The sequence below is a fragment of the Cryptomeria japonica genome, chromosome 8 (genome assembly GCF_030272615.1).
Source record: "Cryptomeria japonica chromosome 8, Sugi_1.0, whole genome shotgun sequence".
Taxonomy (NCBI): domain Eukaryota; kingdom Viridiplantae; phylum Streptophyta; class Pinopsida; order Cupressales; family Cupressaceae; genus Cryptomeria; species Cryptomeria japonica.
Genome location: NC_081412.1, coordinates 398,391,424 through 398,418,072, shown reverse-complemented (window position 1 = coordinate 398,418,072; position 26,649 = coordinate 398,391,424). Strand labels below are relative to the sequence as shown.

Below are 26,649 nucleotides of genomic sequence, written 5' to 3'. Positions count from 1 at the left end.
TGCCGAATTGGCGACTGAAAATCTGAGCTTCGAAGTGTGGCTTCCTAGCTAAGTCTTAATTTCATACTTGCAAGATAGTACCTAGCTGTGTCCATGTATTCCCAGTGCTGTTGGTGAGTGAGTTGCAAATTGTGGAGTGTTCTATTTGGGATTGGAGTGTTTTCTGGTTGCTGGTCGCGGGACTGCTGAAAGTGTATTTTGCTCACACCTCTTGACCAAGCGATTCCATCATTCTGGGTACTGGCTCATCCTTCCTTCCTACCACTGCGATGCATATTGTAAGTTTTTAGCATCTAATTTTGAGTGTGGATTTTTATATTGCAAATAGAACTTCCCAGGTTAGGCATTGGCTTTCCTTGGGTTTGTTTTCATTGTAGCGGATATAGCAATTAATAGAATAGATTTTGGGTGAATTGGGCGAGTAACGAGAGAGTTATGAGCGTTTTAGTAAATCCATAGGCTGTTGGTTTTGCAATTCTAGCCTGCAGATTTTGATGTTAGCAGAAATTTCATGTTCTTATTTGGATATTCAGCATTACTCTCTTCTCACATTATCTTGATTATTGTAAGGTTAAGTAGTAGTACTACTAACCAATTCTGATTTGTAACTCTCACCCCGTTGAAAAGTGGAAGAGATTGGCTTGCCGCCTATTTTCAACTAAATTGTAATTCAGTCTTCCCACTACATAAGTGGTCGAGTGATGTTTGAGTGTAATGGTCCTCCCGCTACATAAGTGGTTGAGTTGAGATTGTTTTGTAATTTCAGTTCTCCCGCTGAAATTGTGCAGTTGAGTGATTTGTGCCTTTGTATGTTTCTCTTGGCTGGTTCATCGCCAAGTTTCTTGCATTCCCGTTGGATAAGCGAAAGGGGTTGGCTTGCCGCCCAAGCATTGTATTGTTTCCCGTTATTTGAAGCTAACAATCCCCTCAACACCGTATGCTCTCACCTTCCCACATTGGGCACTTGGTGATCAGAAAGTGGAAGGGTTGCATTTTCCAACAAGTTTTCAGTTTATGCTTTCTAACCTTAACGGGTTATCTGTTTGTGAATGATTATTATTGGCCTAAAAAACAAAAAAAAATAACTGGGATATTACATAACCTAACCTTAACCCTTATCTCCTAAGGCAACCTTCATGTCTTCTCAAGCATTTAATGCTTCTTTCATCTCCTCTCAAGCAGTCTCTTGTTGACAATTGTTGCCATTTCATTGGTGAGAATTGTAAACATGGATTGATTAACTTTCAATCCTAGCCCTTGTTAAGATTATCCAATCTTGACCATCCATTGCCCTATTTTCCCTATAAATAGATCTCATTCCTTCTTCAAAACAATCAAGTCTTTGTGCATCAAACTTATAATCTCATAACATTAAGCATATTATCTCTCTTTGATAGAATAGCATGTTAGATCATTTTGATAGCATTATAATCTTAGATATATCATGTTAGCTTCATCTTAGTATCATTTTCATACTAATTTAAGCTTCATATCAATATCTTGCATCCTATCATCATCTAGTTTCATATCTAAATCATCACTAGGGTTTTGGTTGCATTCCATTTAGATCTTAGAATCATTTAAATCTCGTTCTTTAGGTTGTCATCTTAAAGAATCAAGTGCTCTTCCAAGATGAGAGCCACCTTGAATCTTGAAGATCCTTGGAGATAGAGGAACATGGAACGATTTTAAGAGTTTAGATCTATTAACTTGTTTTGATTGATTTCTAACCTCTAATGCAATGTTTCATGTGTGTGTTTGAATTGTTTTATCCTCCTACAGGTTGACACCACATTTTTGACATACATTTCTGGCGCCAACCGTGGGGCATAACCCCATTAATCAAATCGGTTTTTAAATTTGACCAACTTTGCAGGTACGCGGGAAACAAGAATTGGCATGTCGGGAACTTTTCTTAGTGCATCCGGTTAAACCTTCAGCGCATCCGGTATATTGTTCGACGCGTTAGACGCATTTCCTAGCGCATAGAAACCCTCTCCCAGTGCATAGAATTTTTAAAAAATTTCTTGTAGCTTTCAGCACGGGAATTTAACAGTCCAGCGCATTGGTAAAACAGTTTAGCGCGTAGGGTCTGTCTGATAGCGCATCTGGGGCATTTTGTAGAATGTATAGTGTATTCTGTAGTGCATCATAGACAGAAGACAGAAACTAATTTGTAACAGAGAACTCAAAAGTTAGACTTGTGGAAGTCCACAAAGCCATCATTTTGCTAACTGATTAACTGTTTGTTTTGCAGGTTACTAATGATTTAAAATGCAGGTTGGAGCTTCTTTTTTTTAAGCTAGATTTAAAGTAGTTTGAAGTTTTCACTAACTTAGCTAAGTTAGTTAAAAAAATTTAATTTCTTTCATTTCTTGTTTAAAGTTAAAAATTGAACTCACACCTTATTTGGGAACTTAAAAAGAACCACAACAAAAATCTTTCTTGCTTTCCTAGGAGAAAAACTTTCATTTGGGCATCTAAAAAGGACAAAACAATCTTTGATTTTGCAAAAGAGCTTTAAAAAGAACCTCACCATCCTTTGGTGTATAAAAGGATCAATTTTTAAATTTTTTGCAAGGTAAAAGAACCACACTTGTCCAGTTTTATTCAAAGTTAAAGAGGGAAGTTCTTCCCCTTTGTCAATTTATTTTGTTGACCAAAATCGAAGTTTTGCTTTGTTGACCGGGTTTCATTTTCTAGATCAAATAATCACTGATTTGATGGAATAAAATGAACACCATGTTTTTGTAGAGCAATATCTCCATATAGATTTTACCAAATCATTGCAATAAAAGGCTAAAATGAACACTTGTGTGCTTCGCTTCGAAAGTGGAAGGTATATGCTCTCCCCTTAACTGGGTGATCAAAAAGTCAAACCACTCTTATGCTTTCGATGTTTTTAAGCATTAAAACCTTTAGCAGGTCTGCCCTCCCGAGGAGTTGAACAACTCTTAAAGCCATTCTTTGGTCGGTGTGAGCGGAACGACCTAAGTGGGGAACGACTTTATCGCCAAGTGTTCCAACCCACTATAATCAAAAGTGGAGGGTGACGAAAGTCCCTTTCAATGGTTTCGCGCAGCGATTAGCCTTCCCCTAGTATCTTTACGATACGTAAAGCCTTTGTTCTAAAGGTTGGGAAGCCTCCCAAGGGAGTTTATCACTGACGGCCGAACAGAAAGCTTGATTATGAACCTTAGCATTAGAAACTTTGAGCTGAGTCAATTGCCAAACATTGGCAATATCATAGTGCAAGGGTGGGGAAGAATCTGCCCCCAAGATTACTCACTATATATCTTCCAAGATAACTACTCAATTGTGAAGCAATTCACTTTGAGTTAAATTCTGGCAAAAGACAAAAAAACGGGCGCCCCCTAGGGGGTGACAAGGCTGTTTGAGCTGACGAAGTATCGAGACTCGTGGGCTATGATATTGTCAATGACCTTTGAATAAAAAGTCTATCTGATGTGTCTTTTGTTGTAAATCAAACCAGTGATAACATCGAGGATTTCAACACATCCTCAAAAGAACATACACTCAATGTTTAACATTAGGATGACAATTGTCTTCATGTGTGCTATGTATTCTTGTCACAAATGTTAAAATATCTAGCAAAGTATCCAACAATAAAACTCAAAAGTCAATTCAAACAAGGAAAACTCATAAAGTGGAGAAGATTTCCAAATCCAACAAAGCATCTTTTGAGATGGTTATCAACATTTCAACTATCTTTAAGAAAGACTTTCATCCAACAAGATTAGGGGAATATCAAAACAAGTGATCAAGAGTTTATCTATTCGACTTAGTAAACTTGAGAATCCAAAACGAAATCATCCATCAAAATAACAAGTGTTAAAATTCAAAAACAGAGCAATCATGGCAGTTTAGCGCGTAGGAGCAACTTCCTAGCGCATCTAGAACATTCTCTAGCACATACAAGCCGAATCTTAGCGCTTTCATCAGTCAAAATAGCGCATAACCAGTATCATACTGGTGAAATTTCAGGTAGCGCTTGTCAACATCAATCTAGCGCATTTAGACATCAGTGTAGCGCATTAGAGACATATCATAGCACTTTCAGTCCAAACAAAAGCGCATAATCAAGACATATTAGCGCATAACCCATCCAGAGCAATCATTTTCAAACAATCTAAGTCAGCGCATAGGAGAGGCAGCTTAGCGCATAGAGAGCCTTCTGTGGCGCATCTGGAACATTCGTTAGCACATCCAATCTCTGTTTTAGTGCATGGTAAAAACCAAGAAAAACAGAGAGCAAATCAGGTCTTTAAGGAAATTTTCATCAATAGTCTTGAGTACCCTTTTAGGTCTTCTATCAAACTCAACAGTCAGAATCCGAATCCAATTATCAGAGAAAACAATTCCAAATCAAGAAAGCATCCTGAAAATAAATTTGTCGATCTTAAACTAGCTAGAGATAAGACTTCATCCAACCAAAATCAAGTAGTACCATCACATTGATCAAAAGGTCCACCATCTAAACAGATTCTATCAAACAAACAACATACCGAGTTTAAACCTTAAGTTGTCAAATCAAGTTTCCATATTGGGAGACTCTTATTCATATCATTTGACACACTTTGTCATGGAGGCGAATCAAACAAAACCTCTGCTTGATAAAGTAAGCTTGAGTTTTTCAAACGAAGTATCTCAATCCAAACATCGAAGGAAACCATTGATCATTCGTGTATGACCACTCTTCATATTTTGAGAAGAACAAGTCTTCATCACAAAACTAAGTTAAAGAAGAGACAACCTAGTCCTAGGGTCCTTATCAAAAGGAGTAAATTTCTCTACGTCAACCTATCAAAAACATCAACTTTGATCATTCATATGACCATTCATTATCAAACCAAGAAAAAGGAAACTCAGTCAAAGGAAATAAGTCCTAACATAAATCAAAATCACAATATCATGACTTCCCAATCTGATCCCATCTTCGATCAAGATCCCACCTGTCAAGAATCTTTTGATGATCCGCTAATATTTTGGTATTCCATCCACAATGATCCCCTTTCATCTCAAGAGCAGAGTCCCATTCAACATCCATCTCTTAAGCAAAAGCATGATATCCCTTCCATATCCTCCACTAATCTAATTCAAAATCAAGAGAAAAGCACAAACTCAAATGATCCTACTCCAAGTCAAGATCAAGGTCAAGTAATCTCTTCATCCTCCAAATCTATCTTAGGTCCTTGCATTCCAAAGTCAGACCCTTCTTCCTCCAGATCTATCTTAGGTCCTTTCATTCCAAAGTAAAACTCTTCTTCTTCTAAATCTATCTTAGGTCCTTTCATTCCAAAGTCAAACTCTTCTTCCCTTCCATCCATCTTGGGTCTTTACCTTCATCCATCCACCAATCCATCACCTCAAATGATCCATAAGAAAGATCAACAAAGGAGCACATCTTTGAACTTCTTTCAGCCCTCTATCTAAATATCTTTCCAAAACTATTCTTCCATCATTTCCTCTATCTATTTTGGGTCCTTATGTCCCAAAATTTGATTTTCCTCCATCTCTTCATCACTTCTCAAGTTGTGTACCAACACTCATCCTGAATACATTTCCATCTATCCTCATACAAATCTTCAAACATTCTATCTTTTATCCAACTCCTCTTTTCTATCCTTCCATCCCTTTCATTCAATCCTTTGCATAAATCCTTCATCTGTGAGATAGGTGTTTATGTCATTTTGTCACATACTTGCCCATGCTCGAATCTAATGTTCAGTCCTTTTCCCAGATATCTATTCATGAAATGCTTCAGAATCTGAGGTTGTTCCTGTTTAACATTTTCTTTTGGTTGGGATACACACTCAATCCAGAAAAGAACCACTTATCGTATCTTGGTACCGACATCTTTTGATTACTACATCTCATACACTTAATAGATTGCTCTAAATCATTGTGATCTCTTAAATTGAAGACATGGCTAGTGAAAAATCTAAAATCTTGCTTCAGCGCCACTGTAATTATCAGACCCATGTAAGTTTCATCACTTACAAGCCAATGCAAGAAAAATAAAGAGCAAAAAGAAATATCAAAAGCATGAGCAAGAAAATGAATATCAAGAAAAGCAAAATGCAATGAAATGCAATATCAAAATGATTGGCTATGGGAACATGCAAGTAACTCCATCCGGGCTATGGACGCTTGGCTGGCAATGGAGCAATATTTGTGAGATTACAGCGATAACCTCGTCGGGGCTATGGACGCTCGCTAGCAGCGAGGCTCTATCCAGGATGCTTTTGAAGTCAAGGTAACTCATGTAGCTAGCCATGCTAGATTCTGAAAATTACAATGATCATATGAGCCGGAATGAGCCCACTTGCATACACATGGATAATCAAAGACTAAGTACCTTGATCCAGTTTGGGATTCTTCTTCCCTTTTGAGTCTACATCCCAGTTGCTAGAAATGTCAATTGAATTTTTCGGAGGTTCCAAGTGTGGGTTGGGTCTCTATCTTTGAAAAGATCATGAACACTTATTCAGATGGTGCTAAATACCGTGACAATCTTACATATCACCTTTTTGCAAATGGAAACCTCTATGCTTGGGGGCAAAGTTCATCCACTCTATTCTTCCTACCATATCTCCCATTATCCTTCCTCCAATATCCATTACCATATATAAATTCATCATTATCTACAATCTTGCTTTGCTATCCTATCTATTCATATCTTTTGTCATCCAGTGCTATCTATGATCTTGCTTCACCGCATCCATATCCTCTAATCCATACCATCTATCCTATCTATTCATAGCTTCCATCATCCAATGCTATCTATGATCTTTCTTCACCTTATCCATATCCTCTAATCCATACCATCTATCCTATCTATTCATTTCTATCCATATCCTATCTCTATCCATATCCCCTTTTCCATCCTTGATCTTGATCAAAACTAAGGACAAAAACATGATTTAAAAAAATCTCTTAAGCTACCTTCATCTTTCTCCTATAGATTTCCACCTCAACAGTCCATTCATAATATCCTTGCCTTGCTATACATTGGGGCAACTAAATACATCTTTCTTCTAATCCAAAAAAAACTCAAAAAAAAACAAAATATCAAAAAACTAAAAATCAACAAAATCAACAAAATCAAAGCATGAACGCATGGCCCATCCATCAAATCAGATCAACAACAAGCAAACTCTCAAAGTCAGCAATCAAACTAATCACATATCTTGTTAATCAATTCATTACTTGAAATCAACATCAACATCAAACATGTCTTATACAAGGATAGGTACAGTCGAAACCAGACAGATCGGTCTTATACGGGGTACTCACTCTTTGAAACCAGACATTCCTATCAATCATCGAGTCTTGATAATCAATCCATCTATCAACATCAACATCAACATGTCTTATACAAGGATAGGTACACTCGAAACCAGACAGATCGGTCTTATACGGGGTACTCACTCTTTGAAACCAGACATTCTTATCAATCATCGAACAAAGCAAAACAATGACATAGATCCGTATGACTGCTAGATTTTGTTCTAGTTAGCCTTATCTTTATCAATTGATGGCAGTACATGTTTCACAAATCATATTGTACATATCATATCCACCCATCTGAGACATCACCAGAAATATACAAATGCTTATCAATCCTGGACATACTTAGCGTAGTCACTGTCTTTGGTTTATCTGAATCAGTTATCCAAATCGTATCCCACAATGGCTTGGTGATCAGTGTACATATCCATATCGAAGTAGTATCAGCAACAAGGGGCAAAATCCTGACCTTGTTGGGGGCATTTCGTCTTCAGGGTTTTCAACATCAGACAAAAAATGTAGCAAGACAACAAGGATCAGAACAACCAACAAATGACAAACGACATTGCAAGAAGGCTAGACATCACAAACTTAAACTGATTTCAACTAAACAAAGATCTATTTGAAAGATGTTTTATTTGACAAGAATACACTCCAAATAGCATGCATGCTTACTTATGGTTGTTAATTTTTGCTTATCATATCTCCTAAGTAACTCGAGGATGTCTCAATGACTAGAGAAGCAAGGAAGGAATGTGATGTTTTATTTGTCTTCTATCTGTGAGTGAAGCCTTCTATTATGCAAATTTGTCTTACGACGTGATCAAGTAACATATCACTGAAGACATTTTGGATTTGTATGAGACAAAGGTTAACTCTTGTCTGTTTACGCAAGCAACACTCAGGACATCTTGGTTCAATTATACCTTGATGCTTGTGTCGTCTTGTAATATCAAAATCCATGTAAGTTATACTCAGGTTGTTATGGTTCAATTATGGTTCAATTAGCTGCACATCATTATCATCTTAATCTTGCATCAGGTTGCACATCATTTTTCTTGCATTTAGTTGCACATCATTATCATTATCATTATCATTATCATTATCATACAACTCATTTTCAAGATACATCTCACATCTCATAAATCAAAGCAATGCATCATCACATTTTCGTTCATCTCATCATGAATCATACATTCGCGCCATAATCAAAATCAAGAGCATTTATCTAAGCATCACATCATCCTCATAGAATCTCGTATCGAAACATGATGCATATCATTCATCATTGCATCCCTCACATGCATATCTATCGCATCATCATGGAATCTTTCTTCACTTTCATATCTTCATCATTCTTCCAAACTATCTTCTATTATGTCTTATACAGGATGTATCTTTCCTGAATCCAGATGTTTTGATCGATTCTTATATAGGATATATCGTTCTTGAAACCAGATGTTTTGATCAGCTCTTATATAGGATATAACGTTCCTGAAACCAGGCGTTTTGATCAGCTCTTATACAGGATATATCGTTCCTGAAACCAAATGCTCGATCATCCATGTCTTATACAGGCGGTATCATTCCTAAAACTAGATGCTCAATCATCCATATCTTATACAGGCAGTATCATTCCTGAAACCAAATGCTCGATCATCCATGTCTTATACAGGATGTATCTTTCCTGAAACCAGATGTTTTAATCAGTTCTTATACAAGATATATTGTTCCTGAAACCAGATGTTTTGATTAGCTCTTATATAGGATATATCGTTCCTGAAACCAGGCGTTTTGATCAGCTCTTATACAGGATATATCGTTCCTGAAACCAAATGCTCGATCATCCATGCCTTATACAAGCGGTATCATTCCTGAAACCAGATGCTCGATCATCCATGTCTTATACAGGCAGTATCATTCCTGAAACCAGACGCCCGATCATCCATGTCTTATACAAGAGGTGTTATACCTGAAACCAGACTTGATCTCAATCTAATCAATCTTATCAAACCCATGCATGTCATCACTATCCACTCTTCTATCTTTCAAATAGCATTCTTCTTCTTTCGAGAGATCATTCATGCCTTTTGTTCACGAATGATCTCCCGAGGGGGCATTATCATATCAAATCTCGACATCAGTTTCATATCTGTTTCATATCAAATCTCGACATCAATTTCATATCAGTTTCATATCAAATCAATTCTTCATATCTTGGGCATCATCAATATCGTTCATCAAACCTGGGGCATCATATCGACTTTTCATATCAAATCAACTTTTCATATCGATCAAATTTTGATAGCATATCCGACAAATTTTCTTTGAATCAACACGTGATCACACGTTAACTCAAAGAGAGGCAAAATGTAGACACCTAAAAGTTGCACAATGAATTAAGTGAATTTTATTCATTTAATTATTCTTAATTCTTCCTATTAATTGATTTAATTAATATACCCTTCTTCTATCTAAGCCATTTAATTAAATTCACATTTAATTAAAAATATCAATTTATCCCCTTTCCCATTTTAATTAAATCTACATTTAATTAAAGTCTCATTTGCATTTAAATAAATCTAAATTTATTTAAAAATCTCCTCACTTACAAGTTGCAACCACAATTGAAATAAATCAATTTTATTTTAATTAAATTCTATTTTCCCCACCCACTTGCATTTTCCTACATCTCCCACTTGTCTCCTGAACCCCCTTTCTAAATTCTTCTAGAACCCATCTAATCCTACTCAATTAGCCTAATCCCTCCAATCATCCCCTTTCCCTAAATTTGAGGATGTCACTTCTCAAATTTGGAGGAAAGTCTTCCAAAAGCAATAAAGCCTTTATGTCTTCAACAAGCTAACTTGTTGAGTTCCCCAAATTTGGAAGGACTCTTACAAATTTGTCTCCAAAGTCTTCCAAACCATTAATGGTTAACTCACCCTTTTGGCATGGTTAGAGACTTTTTGCCTAACTCAACCTTCATCTAACCCAAGGGTCTCATCAAGCATTCATGGCTTTACCCTTGGTTATCCCTTTAACCCTTGCACAAGAGTTTACCCCTTGGGTAAAAGTTTTGTCCAATGGATAACCCTAACCTAACCTTAACCCTTACCTCCTAAGGTAACCTTCATGTCTTCTCAAGCATTTAATGCTTCTTTCATCTCCTCTCAAGCAATCTCTTGTTAACAATTGTCCCCATTTCATTGGTGAGAATTGTAAACATGCATTGATTAACTTTCAATCCTAGCCCTTGTTAAGATTATCCAATCTTGACCATCCATTGCCCTATTTTCCCTATAAATAGATCTCATTCCTTCTTCAAAACAATCAAGTCTTTGTGCATCAAACTTATAGTCTCATAACATTAAGCATATTATCTCTCTTTGATAGAATAGCATGTTAGATCATTTTGATAGCATTATAATCTTAGATATATCATGTTAGCTTCATCTTAGTATCATTTTCATACTAGTTTAAGCTTCATATCAATAACTTGCATCCTATCATCATCTAGTTTCATATCTAAATCATCAATAGGATCTTGGTTGCATTCCATTTAGATCTTAGAATCATTTAAATCTCATTCTTTAGGTTGTCATCTTAAAGAATCAAGTGCTCTTCCAAGCTGAGAGCCACCTTGAATCTTGAAGCTCCTTGGAGATAGAGGAACATGGAACGATTTTAAGAGTTTAGATCTATTAACTTGTTTTGATTGATTTCTAACCTCTAATGCAATGTTTCATGTGTGTGTTTGAATTGTTTTATCCTCCTACAGGTTGACACCACATTTTTGACATACAACTTTTATTGCTAAGAGGAACTAGTATGTAGACTTACAGTTTCATCCACTTCATTAAGAGTAAGTGACTTACCTCTACGAGGGCAGAGAAGCTTGTAGCTATACATAGTGCCGTGTGTCTTATTGACCCTGACACTTACATGCAAGGAGAGTCCAACAACCCAATGCAATGTAGAGTCAACGAAGCCAACATGAGTTGATGATGATGCAACATAGACAAGGTTGGTTGGTATTGGTTTGGAAGCACTCGACCTTGAAGAATCCAGCAGTTCAAGCAATGAGTTTTGCATGGACTTTGGGGATGAGAGATGACTGGAGATACTAGGCCATTAGCCAATGTATTTGAATTTTAAATGTAATCATCATTTCAAATATAATTAGTAATACAAATATATTTATATTCAGCATTTTCATTGTTCAATGCAATATGCTTGAGTATTCTAAAGTTTCATTTGTTATTCCTGATATAATTTTGTATAACTATTTTTTAAGTACTATATATATTTGCACTATTATCTCCACACTATCCCTATTTTAATCCCATGGTTCCCACATCCATGAGACCAATGGTACATAGTTTCTATTGATACGAGAAGATCCATTGCTACCTATGTTTTTAATATGAATTCAGGAGCTATTTCAAGGAAAAATTAAAAATAATCTCTAGCATGCATCACCTCGTCTTCTTAAGTGGAGTACAAAGAAGCCATTTGTGTAGGTTGTGAGAGTCTGGGACAAAATGGTTACAACAATTGCTCTATATGAAACTGAATATAATCACACTAAGTTCACTGTACCACAACAAACAAAGTGTTTTTAAGTTGGTAAATAACCCAGCATCTCATGGTAGGACCAAACACGTTGAGGTTCATCACACTGCATTCAACAAACTTTTGACAGTGAACATATTTGCCTTCATTGTTGTGTGGGTGCCACTCAAGAGTAAATTGCAAATATAAGAACTAAATCACTGGACCCGATAAATTTGTCGAATTTCCAGACAAAGTTGGAATTGTCTCTGGTTTAGGCATTGAAGGAGGGGTATTACACACAAGATATTAATGTTTGTAATGTTGCAATGATTTATATCAATATGCCTAGTAACATAATCAACTGACACAATATAAGTTACAAGTGATGTAACTTCCTCCCTCATTAATAAATAAGCACACGCATTCAAATGTGTGCGCATTTCCCCGTTACAACAGCTTTAATAAATTGAAATTCTAATAACTATTAGATAAAACAAAACTTAAAAGACTAGCAGGAATACATGCTCAAAATTGAGAATCAATCTATGATATGTTATGTTGTAACTTACACGTGCCAGGTGCTGCCATATGGGCCCATAGCTAGAGGAAAGGTCTCTATGTGCCTTCAGCAGTAGCATAAAATCTGAAATTGTAACTCCTCCTCCAATACAGAGTCCTTTATTGCTAACAATAGTCTTTAAGAGAGCCGGTACTTGAGATATGTCAACAACCACATCACAGAAATATTCGGGATAAACCCCAGATGATGTATTTCCTCTGACCATTCTGACTATTCCTTGATTTCTATAAGCTGTCAGAACAGAATATAAATCTTCCAAAGAAAGCACCCTTATCCAGGTAACACCTGCTTTTGAGAGTAAAAGCTTTTTTACTGAGTTTCTGGGAATGCCGTTATCACAAATATCCTCCATGTCAAGCTCTAACTTCAGACAACTGCTTCTTTTATCTGCTTCATTGCAGTTTCTGTCATTTTCACATGCAAATGTCTGAAAAGCATCCAATAGGGGACGATATCCAGTACACCTACAGATAATGTATTCGTGTCAAATGGAATAAAATAATGTTTGTCTTGGAGATGAAGTTTTCATAGCCATATTATTTTGATCATTACCATCATACCTGCATAGGTTGCCATCGATCTGGTCTTCAACTTCTTGTGATGATGGATTTGGATTTTTCTTTAGCAAGCCATGCATACTCATAACCTGGAGAGTATGTAAATATGCCAAATAAGCCTTAAACGAAACTTATATGTCAAATACAAAAAATGTCAAAAAACAAGTAGGAATAGGTGCAAGTATTTAAAGTTCAAACGAATACTTCTATAAACAAGTCCATTATCAGATTCTAAATGAACTGCTCCCTAGAAATGACAACCAACCTTCTCATGAACCATTGGAGTTTTCCCTTTTCACAAGACAATCTGTAATATAAGTTAAATTAAGCAGAGAATACGAACTATCTTTTGCTTTAGTTCTGAAACAAAAGAGTCCCATTTTACAATCAGCCTCAAAGGAATGTCGGATGGCTTCAAGCTCAATATCAACAATGGAGGCCTTCAACATTGATGTAAATGAAGAGCAAAAGTATGGCATGCAAGACAAAAATGTTCATGTCTTCCAAATTTCTATGAGATGAGCCTCAAAAAAATTTAGGTTACACAGGCATAGGCAAAGTCATTTTGGTAGTGATGTAAAATGCTTCTCGAGTAATTTCTAGTTTCTAGTGGCCATGAGAAGCCATAGAATGGATTATCATAGTGAGGATGACATTTTATTCATCTTGTAATATCATGCAATACAGTGCACTCATTTCTAGGTAAATACTGCTATTAAGAAAATTCTACAATGTTTCAAAAAAAAATGTCATAGCCGAGTAATACTATTTGAGGACAACGGATCAAACAAAGATGTTTTCTGTGGCATCCTAAATTATCAAACTGACATCATCTATGGTGGTTTAGAATTGAAGCATATTGGTGAAATTAGATTGATGCTTTTAATGATTCATTTATTGGAGATAAAAACATTCTTTTAAAAACTGTATATGAGTGTAGAAGATTGAAATTTTTAAGCCTGATTAATTGTAATTTCCCCTTTCTAGGTGACAGGAGAAGAGTAGTGGGATGGTCTATTATTTGGATCTCGTAGGCTGGCACTGGTGGATAGAGACTCGTGCAGGGTATTCAGTATCCAGAGTTGGCATTTCAGACAGTTCGAGGGCCATTGGGAGCAGTTCCTTGATTTTAGGGAGATTCCCTATTTTTTAGGAGGTTGTGGCAGTTCCCATATTGGAGGTTCCACGGGACCCTGTCATGGTTTCAGTTTCAGGGAGTTTGGGTGTGTTTCCTAGTTTCTAGGAGCATCCCTAGATTTTAGGGATGGGACTGCCAGTCAGCTCAGCTTTTTCGGCATCGGTCACAGATAGGTGACAAAGTTATATTCATGATTGTTTGGTCATTTTGGGCTATTATTGGATATCTGGAGATATTTTGATATATTTAAATATTTCCTAAGTTAGTGATTAAATAAATTAAAATAAGGCTATGTATTTAGTCATTTCGGAGTAATAAGGGGTTTCTGGCTTCATCTGGGTTGATATGCCTATGTGTTATAGCTCGTTGGAAAGGTCTTGAACTTTGCTACATGATTCTCACCTTCCGGAGTCTTTCTGGATGCCTGAAGCTATTTATTTGCAATTTAGTGTTATTTTCCTATAGTTGATGCCATAATTAGAAAATAACACTCTTTTCATAATGCGCCAACTTTACTCCCTTTTAGGGTTTGGCTTGGAAAGGAAAGGAGATATAAGGAGATGAAGACCAAATTGTTCATTATTATCTTTTTACAGAATCAAACTTATTTTGCGAATTAGCTCTGAGTGGGCGATTCTTCATCTGGGACGCAAACCCCAAGATCTGGACTGGCTGGGACGTAGCCCTCAGCAATTATTGGCATTGGATTCTTTAGGCAGAGTGCATTGTTGACAAAGATTGAGTACGCCATTCTTCATTGTGGATTTAGGTTGCAGAGTAAGGGTTTTAGCATGGCAGATTGATTCTTCAGCTTGGGCCTGATCCTTGCAGCCTTAGGGCCGCAATTTGCAGCAGGTACATCCCACGTGGAATGTAAGGAATGCATGTATTCAGCCTTAGAGGTATTCTCGATTCATGATCACTATTCACCTTTCAGTTTGGCATCATTGTTGGATGTAAGTTCCTTGGATGTGAATTGGAATTATTATTTGGTTTTACAAATCAGAAATCTGTCTGGTATAGCTTGTAGCAATTCTGAATTTGGCTGTATGTTCTTATTTATTTTCAGTCTCCTTTCATGTTTACTGTTCATTATTCATTACTTGTTTGAAAACTATCAAAAAACACAAAAAGAAACAAACCTTCTGCAACTTCTGTCTATTCTCTAAAACCATCAAAGGAATCACAGGAAGATATAGTTTATTAATTTAAAAACTACAGCAGATCAGCAAGGGGATCCATCAGGGATCTTTCAGTGGTATCAGAACCTAATCCTGCTAGCTTGTGGGTTATAATTGCATTCACTTGTTGTGATTGAATTTGGTTTTCAGTTGGACAATAAAAGAATCATCATGACAGGGTTGTGTAAAAATAAACAAGCAGGGAGGGAATTTGATCAAACACCTTCAAAGAGTTCAAGACACTCTAGAGGTACAACTACATCTAAAAATACAAGGAGGAGGCCCCCCGTTAAAACATTCAATGATACAGTCATAAGCAACTATCATGGGTATTGCTCCCTTCCAAAAAAGCTACAGGATATGCTTACCTTCACCCAATTTATGGGAATTCCAGATGAAGTTGAAGATGCTATGAATTCATATCAGCTGCAAATAAAAAGAGAAGAACCGATTGACTCGTCCATAAATGAGGTTTGTAAAAATCTCTATGAGGAATTTGATGAACATGCTACAATGGATGAAGTGGTACCTATGAATGTTGAAAACATGTCACAAAGGTATGGCAACCATTCTGATTTTTATAACAGCAGTCCGTCATATGAACACAATGATGATTCACAGATCATGGCACATGAGGAGGAAGTTGTAGGAGGGATTCCTACAATTGGCACACAATATATGAGTGTTAAACAAGAAGGATGCAAGGGGATAACAAGCCATAGCAGCCCTGACTTTTATAACAGCAGCGAGTCATTCTCTCCTTTTCATGTTGTGGGTGCTTCTAATTATTGGGAAATGAGTCATGAAAATTCTATTATGGTGGGTACACATGAAGCATGCTTTGATCATGATAAGTCACATGGTATATCTCATGCTAGGACTGGGTTTAGACACTTTGGAGCAGCTGATATAACTCAGTCCCAAGTGATGAATGATGCTTGGCTAGAAAGGGCAAGGCAAACCAAGCTATTGGCTCAACAAGCCAAGATCAATCTTCAACGTGTTCGTGTTGTTCACCATTCATCTAATGATGAGAGACATGAGTTGCCTAATTCAGAATTTCCAATTGAGGTATTTGATCATTCTCCAAGAGATGATAGTGGTTTGATTGACGACTCTTTTAGTGGGCCAGCCACTCGAGAGTTCTTTGTGTGGAGTAGTGTTGGCATGCATACTTCATTTCTGAGTTTGTCACCTATTTCACTTGATATCGCAGCGATATCTTTGTTGGTTGGTGACTTCATTTTCTTCGATTCCTTGAGGACTAGTGACTGTCCTAGGTGGAATCATGTGGCATATCCTGACATTTCATTGTCTACAATAGTTTACCAACAGTCTAGGAGTGTTCGGAGGTATACCTTTGGGATAGAGATGGAGTGTGGGGTGATTTTCGTTGATTGTCATTGGTTTGATGACAAATTTGATACCATCTATGTTGCTGATCAGAGTTATGACAGCGAGGGTTGGCGGTCACTTGTTTTGGTTATATGGCATATGGGGGTTCATTTTCACATTGTTTTGATATTCTACATGTTTGTATGGTTACTTCAGGGTGAACATTTGACATTCTCCTACTTCATCTCCTACAGCAAATTCTATATTTTGATTTGGGATCCGGGTATTGATTTGCTTGGTACATTATTTTACATGGATTCCCATACGTTACTTCATGGTTTGTGGTATTCGGGCATTTTTATCAGAGTAGCGCAGCGGTTGGGTGAAGCAACATTTATCAGATTGGTATGGGGTCCGAATGTTGGCTTGCTGGGTACTTTGTTCCTCATGGATCACCGCATGTTATTGCATAACATTCTTGTAGACTAGAATAGGAGCATTCAGTATTTTATGTACGGCTTGTATGGGATAGTGGTGGTACATGGAGGCATTGCTTGTGGACAAGCAATCTCCGGGAAGGGAGGACTGTAATGTCCCCTTTCTAGGTGACAGGAGAAGAGTAGTGGGATGGTCTATTATTTGGATCTCGTAGGCTGGCAGTGGTGGATAGAGACTCATGCAGGGTATTCAATATCCGGAGTTGGCATTTCAGACAGTTTGAGGGCCATTGGGAGCAGTTCCTTGATTTTAGGGAGATTCCCTATTTTTTAGGAGATTGTGGCAGTTCCCATATTGGAGGTTCCACGGGACCCTGTCATGGTTTCAGTTTCAGGGAGTTGGGGTGTGTTTCCTAGTTTCTAGGAGCATCCCTAGATTTTAGGGATGGGACTGCCAGTTAGCTTAGCTTTTCCGGCATCGGTCATAGATAGGTGACAAAGTTATATTCATGATTGTTTGGTCATTTTGGGCTATTATTGGATATCTGAAGATATTTTAATATATTTAAATATTTCCTAAGTTAGCGATTAAATAAATTAAAATAAGGCTATGTATTTAGTCATTTTGGAGTAATAAGGGGTTTCTGGCTTCATCTGGGTTGATATGCCTATGTGTTATAGTTCGTTGGAAAGGTCTTAAACTTTGCTACATGATTCTCACCTTCCGGAGTCTTTTTGGATGCCTGAAGCTATTTATTTGCAATTTAGTGTTATTTTCTTATAGGTTACGCCATAATTAGAAAATAACACTCTTTTCATAATGCGCCAACTTTACTCCCTTTTAGGGTTTGGCTTGGAAAGGAAAGGAGATATAAAAAGATGAAGACCAAATTGTTCATTATTATCTTTTTACACAATCAAACTTATTTTGCGAATTAGCTCTGAGTGGGCGATTCTTCATCTGGGACGCAAACCCCAAGATCTAGACTGGTTGGGACATAGCCCTCAGCAGTTATTGGCATTGGATTCTTCAGGCAGAGTGCATTGTTGACAGAGATTGAGTACGCCATTCTTCATTGTGCATTTAGGTTGCAGAGTAAGGGTTTTAGCATGGCAGATTGATTCTTCAGCTTGGGCGTGATCCTTGCAGCCTTAGGGCCGCCATTTGCAGCAGGTACATCCCACGTGGAATGTAAGGAATGCATGTATTCAGCCTTAGAGGTATTCTTGATTCATGATCACTATTCACCTTTCAGTTTGGCATCATTGTTGGATGTAAGTTCCTTGGATCTGCATTGGAATTATTATTTGGTTTTACAAATCAGAAATTTGTCTGGTATAGATTGTAGCAATTTTGAATTTGGCTGTATGTTCTTATTTATTTTCAGTCTCCTTTCAGGTTTACTGTTCATTATTCATTACTTGTTTGAAAACTATCAAAAAACACAAAAAGAAACAAACCTTCTGCAACTTCTGTCTATTCTCTAAAACCATCAAAGGAATCACAAGAAGATATAGTTTATTAATTTAAAAACTACAGCAGATCAGCAAGGGGATTCATCAGGGATCTTTCATTAACAATGTTTCACCTAAGTTCCAAGCTTACTTTGAACCTGATTGTAGACTTAACTGAGAATTATTATTGCCTCATCTAGCAGCTACCTATATGGATAAGTCTCCAAAGTCCCTCCCTAGTTAGTTTCAGTGTGGGGGAGTGAAGCATAAAACTCCAGCTCTTTTCTCTGATTTGTGAATGTTGAATCTATTCAAAAAATAGACAAACAGATTTTATACTTCTATCTTCATCAGATTGTGAAATGTACGTAGCAACATTTTGTTTGGTGATTATGGATTGAATAAGCTTCTAACATATCATCCTTCACATGCCAAAGAGTCTTTCTACATATTTTTACAATTTGTAATGTCCCCAAAATAATTGAATAATAAAAATTAAAATATCTTATTGTATGGCCCAAATTTAATAATAAATCTTTCGGGCCCTTTTATTTAATTAGTTTAGTTTTTGTATTGTCGGCCCGTTTGTAACCCTTCGGGAACTTTCCTGGAGCCCATATATATGGCCGAGTTAGTCATTGTTGTAGGGATGCGAATTTTGGTATTTTTCTCTATTGTGCGAATTCCTGTTGGAGTTCTGTCATCCGCCATTTCGGAGGTGAAAGACCCTCCCTATTTGGTATTTGTAGTTTCGGTGAGATTCGCCCCTCACCCTATTTTGTTTTGTTTACTCGTTCTAGATCTGGCAAATCTTGAATCTCATCATTGTTTACTTTCTCTAGTTGCATATCTGTTAATCTGATATACATGCATAAGGGATTCCTAATATTCAGAATTCATTACTTACGGAAGATCAACCCTTCACCGCACACCCGTTGAAGCCCACCGTACGGTTATACCACCGTACATCCCTCATCGTACGCCACACCTCCACAGTACGTCCTCACCATACCTTCCCATTGTACACCTCACCCCACCGTACCTCTCACCTCACCCCACCATACATCATCACCACTCCCACCGTACACCCTCACCTACACCATACGGTTCCACACCCTCACCGTACGTAGCACCCCCACCTGCAACCTCACCTCCACCATACACCCTCACCCTCACCGTACGGTCACACCCATACATTCACCCTCTTGCCATACATTGACAAAGGAACATTACAGTGGTATCAGAGATGGTGATTCTGCCAGCCTGTTGAGAGAATCATGGCAACGAGTAATGGATTGATAGATGCGTTGAGGGAGTTAACAAGTGGTGAGCAGAAACTCTCCCAAACCCTCGTGAAAAGGCCTGCCATATATTCTTTATCCCAGATTCCAGCAGATTGGAAGGAAGACCTGTTGGTTGAATACTCCAAGAATACTTTTGCTTACGAACTGATGGATGGTCAAGTGTAGGATGACCGATACAAGGTGGTTGACGATATCATTTACTACAAGGATAGAATTTATCTGGTACCCGAGTCCAAGATGAAGGAAACGATTCTGAAGGAAATGCATGACTCTCCCTTGGCCGGACACCTGGGATACTTGAAAACCTACAAACAGATCCGAGAGAGGTTTTCCTGGAAGGGGCTTACGAATGACGTTCTGCAGTACATGTGGGAATGCTCCACCTGTCAGCAAAACAAATCTGAGCACACCTTACCTGCTAGACTGCTGCAACCATTGCCAATCCCCGACCAGAAATGGGATAGCATCTCGATGGATTTCATTACCGGGATTCCCCTAGTGCAAAGAAAGGATTGCATCTTCGTCATGGCAAATCGTTTGACCAAGTACGCTCATTTCTTTGCCATCTCCACTGGATACCAGGCAGCTCAAGTGGCTGAGTGGTTCTTTCGTGAGGTATTCTGCTTGCATAGTCTTCCATAGAACATAGTGAGTGACAGGGATTCCGGAACATCACAGTGGTATGAAGAACATGCGACAGACATGAGCATTATTTTTTAGGAAGAGCGACATCTACATGAGAAGAACCTATTGCAGATGAGTTTTGAGATTTCAGACCATCATTGGAAAATGACTGATTGTCGTGATGGCATGATAGCTTGGGATCTGGGCATTGATGTGTTTGATTATTGGTTTCAATGGGATACTGACGACTCCAGGCATGGAAACGTTTATATCAGGGTGGAGCAGTGGAAGCTAAAGGGAGGTTTACCCTTCTCACTTACTTTCATGTGTGGGCATGTGGTCATGTTGCGACATGGAGATTTCAGCTATCGATGTTTGCGCTTGGTTTGGGACCCTGGATCTCTGCAGTGGGCAAACCATTTGATGATGGATTGCTTGAGGGCAAGCAATCTTTTGGCAGCGAGGATTTGTAATGTCCCCGATATAATTGAATAATAAAAATTAAAATACCTTATTGTATGGCCCAAATTTAATAATAAATCTTTCGGGCCCTTTTATTTAATTAGTTTAGTTTTTGTATTGTCGGCCTGTTTGTAACCCTTCGGGAACTTTCCCGGAGCCCATATATATGGCCGAGTTAGTCATTGTTGTAGGGATGCGAATTTTGGTATTTTTCTCTATTGTGCAATTTCTTGTTGGAGTTTTGTTATCCGCCATTTTGGAGGTGAAAGACCCTCCCTATATGGTATTTGCAGTTTCGGTGAGATTCACCCCTCACCCTATTATGTTCTGTGTGCTCGTTCTGGATCTAGCAAATCTTGAATCTCATCATTGTTTACTTTCTCCAGTTGCATATCTATTAATCTAATATACATGCATAAGGGATTCGTAATATTCAGAATTCATTACTTATGGAAGACCAACCCTTCACCGCACACCCGCTGAAGCCCATTGTACGGTTATACCACCTTACATCACTCCTCCACCATACATCCCCCGCTGTACGTCACACCTCCACCGTACGTCCTCACTGTACCTTCCCATTGTACACCTCATCCCACCATACATCATCACCACCCTCACCTACACCGTACGGTTCCACAGCCTCACCGTACATAGCACCCCCACCTGCAACCTCACCTCCACCGTACACCGTCACCCTCACCGTACGGTCACACCTGTACATTTGCCCTCTTGCCGTACATTGACAAAGGAACATTACACAATTTTCTAAAATCCAATTTCTTACCCATTTTTTCAAAAAATCTTATACTTTTGGTTTGCCGATATTTTCCCCAAATGATTTTTGTTACTATGATATAAAGCATTGCAATTGTGGAATATGATTTGATAAGCTTTCTAAAATATTGAATTAACCCTACAAAACTCCTTGCCTCAATCACAATGAAATTCTTGGATCACTTCAAAATGGCTTTCACTTTTACTATTTGTCTGTTTGATCTATGTTACTTCATAGACTTAGTTAATATTTGATCTGACTTAGACAACTATTTGGTGTATTTGGTGACTTAGTTAATATTTGATCTAACTTAGACAAACTGATTATTTGCCTATGTAATCAGTAATATAAATATAAACAACAAAAAATTATTTTCTACTATTCACAGGTTAAACTCTATTTTATTTGCTCTTTATATCTCTATGCTATGGAAATGCCCCGAAGTTATTTTAAAAAATAGTTTTTGTCTCTTTTTCTGCAATTTTTTATGTTTTCTTTAAATCTGATTTTTTCCCCATTTTTTCAAAAAATCTTATACTTTTGATTTGTCGATTTTTCCCTAAACAATTGCTACTATGATTTGAACGCTTGATACCAAAGGAGCTTTACAAACATAGGTATAGTGCAGTGCAACCAAGGTGCAGTTACGTTGGTTTTGATTTTAGTAGTTGCTGGAGACGTTAAGTTGCCAAAGTTACGAGTGTGGCGATACATCTGCATCACATTGATGAGGAATCCTACATTTCAAAATAGATTCAAGTTTAATTGCTAGACTCTAATCTTACTCTACGGTATGAACTGAATTTTCGAGTCTGAAGACGAAAGAGTTAAGCCGATTCATTGGCTCAGTCTGCGCGACATCAAAACCGTCAGTGGGCTTGCGGTATGCTCTGTTCCCCGTGTAAGGCTGGATAGGGCCAAACAAACCCCTCATTTTGCCCCTACAACTACAGATTTAGAATATTTTTGTTGCAGTTGGTTTTCTGTAAAAGGACGATTTATACCCTCCCTCCCACTTTCTGATTTTGCACAATAATTTAAAATTTCTAGCGTGAGAAGATTATATTGAGGTATTAGTTCAAACTTCTTGTTTTTCTGCAGTAGATAGGATTTCTCTGACGAAATTGTCTCCAACAGCAATATCAAGAAAGCTTGGAATGAGAAACTTGTCAGGGAATGAAATTTTTCTGATTAAGTTAAATTTTAAGTATTTAATATAATTTTATTTAGTCGACTCTTGTGCCCAGTTTTCTCTAAGTCTCTGCCGGATCTACCTTGATTTGAACTCTTCACCTTGATGAGTCCAAGTTTGGCTACAATGGCATAAAGAGTGCAGAAATCTATGGCAAAGAGTACTGCCGTTCTGTGAAACAAGAAAGACGGCAGCCAATCTGTTGAAACCTATTGCTGGTATGAAACCCAATAATGTAAAGATTTGTTCATTTTGATGAAACTTAATCTTACTATTTTTAATTTTCTAGACTGTTAGATTAAACAGTTTAAGTTATAGTAGTCAAATACTAATGTATCAAGGTCTTGGTCTAATATGCTTAAGGTTTTAGTGCATTCCTGTTATACCATTCCGTCTTGAAACGCTAGCAGCTGTTGTGAAACCAGTCATTTTAAGAAATCTTCAATCTTACAAATATCAGCCCAAGCCAAACAGTAAGGTTTGTTTTTTTCGGAGAAATAAGTCACACTCAAACTGTGAGAAGGAATTTACTTTAAAAAAAACAGAGAACTTTAATCACGAGAACGGCTGGTAGCTCAGTACTAAAATACACATAGAGGTCAAGTCCGAGCTTCGAGGTTTGAACAGTAACTAGGATACAATCAGCCCCTTCCAACAAGGCCCACCGAATTAAGCATGTGTATTTCATTTCTGTCTGGAAATTAGGTTTTCTTACCTGGGTTTTAAGACGCGCTAATCAACTTCATTTTTCTACCGGAAGATTTTGTAAGCATCAAATTAGTAGTTATGGTCAAACAATTACCTTTTATTATTTACCCATTTGATACTCAAGGCCTACCCACTCACAGACATCTAATTTGGCGAACAGGGTGATATGACTCCCACTGTCACAAACCCCACAGCAATAAATATATTCACTTAAATGATCTGGTTATGCCGATTGGATTCTGGGATTAGTAACAAACAACCAACCAAAAGTAACCATAATGGCACAGGCTTTATAGTATGTATGATTACCATGCCGGGGGTACAAAATCCACACTGAGTGGCATGGTGGGTCACAAGTGCTTTCTGAACAGGAGAGAGACCTGTTTTGATAGTCCCCACCCCTTCAATGGTGGTCACTGACATACCATCGATAGAGCACAGAGGCCTGAGGCACGAATTCACAGGGCGCTGGTCACCTTGAGGATCAGATATTATGACCGTACACGCCCCACATCCTCCTTCCCTGCAGGGCATTTGCAGCCCCTTCAAACCCATCTCGTTCCTCAGAAAGTCACCCAGTATGCTCTTCGGATTCGGTTTCTGCACTTCCACTTCTTTTCCATTCACTACAAACTTCAATGAAGCTATTCCTCCTCCTCCTGGCATTCTTCTCTTCCGGCGTGGATGGTGCGGTGCTCTGTACTCTCAATCCCAGAGCTTTGAAGCTTTGAATACACTACCAGAGCTCTTCACGTCAAAGCTCTCCAATTGAAGCAAAAGAACATTAAAGATTAATCAGGACATTTATCTTACATAATTGGTATGCACTATGCAGTCAAAATTAACAGAGGGTGATAGGAATATTCTTATATAGTGATATCCATCAGAATTCTTTGGAGGTATGATGTAGTGGATGAGAATGGATAAGCTCTTCTCCAACTTTAAAGTAAACGTCTACTGTTTTTTTAATCATTCATGCTATATACAAGCCCAACAAGAAGAAGAAGATTGAATTTATCCTCCTGTTTCGAAGGAAAAAGCCGTCGGGCGAGATGCTCCCGACAATGAGGACAGTAGGACTCGCCAATAATTTAAGATTCCAATAAATTAAATAGATGACAAACAAAATACCCAGTTCACATCGAAAGTCTCACATGCTAATTTCCAATCACTTAACAATAATATTGTGGTGCGTATGAAATAAGCAATTTTCTTCCATTTACTTTTTTCAAATATATATTGACAAATAGTATATATTAATCTTAAAAAATTATAATAAGTAATATATATTATATATTATTATATTTAATAATATTTATATATATTATTTTACAAGGTTTATTATAAATATATAAATTTATTTTAAATATTTTAAAATTGTAGGATTAAGATATAATTGTTTCTAATTTTATATTATTTTTATATGAATTTTTAGTATGTTTTTTCTTATATAAATTTAAAAACTTTGAATTTAGAAACTTACAAGTAAATTTAAGACTTTTGAGTGCATTACTAATTTATCATTATTTTGTAAGTAGTGCATTACTAATTTATCATTATTTTGTAAGTACTTTTTTTAATTCAATATCTTATTGTAAAATAATATTTTATACATAATTAATATATTTTATATAAAAGAATTTATATTAAAATGTCAAATGAATCTAACTTATTGATTTTTTGGTCATTAAGATTTAAATCTTAAAAAAAAAAAATCAAATCAATGAGATATTTTTAATGTAGGAATAATATGTTATCATGAAGAAAAAAAATTCATTTATTTTCTATTATACAATTTTAATTAATTAAATATTACATAAAAATTATGTAATATTTTTTTGTATTAGAAATCGAGAGATCGAAAATCGGAGAGTTTATACAAAAAGAGATTACGGGAGGTAGAGCCTCAACTGCCAAACTGTGAAACCAGAGAGACTAAGCAAGAAGCATATACAGTTATCACCTAATCACAACAAAAAAGGGGGACGTTGAAGAGTATATAGATTATTATCAAGGGGCACTACTGTAGAACCTCATCTTGATCCTCTAGCAATGTGGTCCAACCTTGTGCTCCTTCCATCCAGACCACCTTCTTTCTCTCCAGGATCTGGGAGCACATCTCTATCTTGTTGAAGGGAGGAGGCCTGTTATCCTGTAGTTCCTTTATCAACTTCTTTATTGCATTATCAAAGGAGGTTTGGTTCTCTGCGAGCCTGGCCCATTCATAACCGTCTTGCATCTCATAGACAAACTTGGTTGCTCTATTGTCTTTGAGGAATCGTAGGAGTTTGTTCCTCTCAATGTTCATCAGAAAGCAAACCTACATAGCAATTTTGTAATGTGTGAGTTTTTTTTAAAAACCAGTAAGTTCCCTTGCATTGCCTTGAAACTTCTCCTCATTCCTAAGTTTCCAAATAAACTTAAGTATGAAGGAAGATAGAATTTGCCAAACTAGGTTAGCATCCTTCCTCAGTCCATGAATAAAACCAGTAATTATATCAAGAGTACATACATGTTCTGTGATAGAGATTCCAAACATTAACCAAATTTCTCTAGCAAAAGGGTAGTCAAAGAAAATGTGGTGCGCAGTCTCAGGTTTTTTGCAAACAGAGCATAGGTTGTATGCAGCCGATTTATTCCTAATAGGTAGTATGTCCAGTATAAGTTGTCACCTGAAGCATTTGACCTTAGGGGGGATGGCGGATCGCCATAACTTCTCAAAGGTTTTCTGCCATGCGTGGGGGTTATGGTCAACATACCACAGAGTATTAATATGATCGATCACCGAGGTATCATTATTGAGCAAGTTATAAATAGATTTGGCTTTGATCTTGGGGAGGGTGGAGCCATCCTTCCATAGGAATGTAAGGTACCTATGAGCGTCTACATGTGTGCTCCTAGGGAGATTAAAGGGAGTGCATGCATTTTTAATCATATTGTAGGTCCTCTTATGTGAAGTAGGGAGATCATACGTATTGCTAAGACTCTCCCAGCTGATAAGATTATCATGTTCTAGGATATCCATAAGAT

The 26,649-nt window shown here is 37.3% G+C and overlaps 1 protein-coding gene across 1 annotated transcript in view; it reads right to left on the bottom strand.

The window, feature by feature from the left end:
- The window catches only part of LOC131079441 (uncharacterized), a 408,813-nt gene extending 384,131 nt beyond the window's left edge, over positions 1-24,682 (bottom strand). The window contains exons 1-3 of the mRNA XM_058017395.2: positions 23,929-24,682; positions 13,009-13,094; positions 12,438-12,912 (exon numbers count right to left, since the gene is read on the bottom strand). Coding sequence (XP_057873378.2) covers positions 12,438-12,912; positions 13,009-13,094; positions 23,929-24,285 — 918 coding nt within the window. The 5' untranslated portion in view covers positions 24,286-24,682. The remainder of the gene's footprint in view (positions 1-12,437; positions 12,913-13,008; positions 13,095-23,928) is intronic.
- Positions 24,683-26,649: the final 1,967 nt, after the last annotated feature.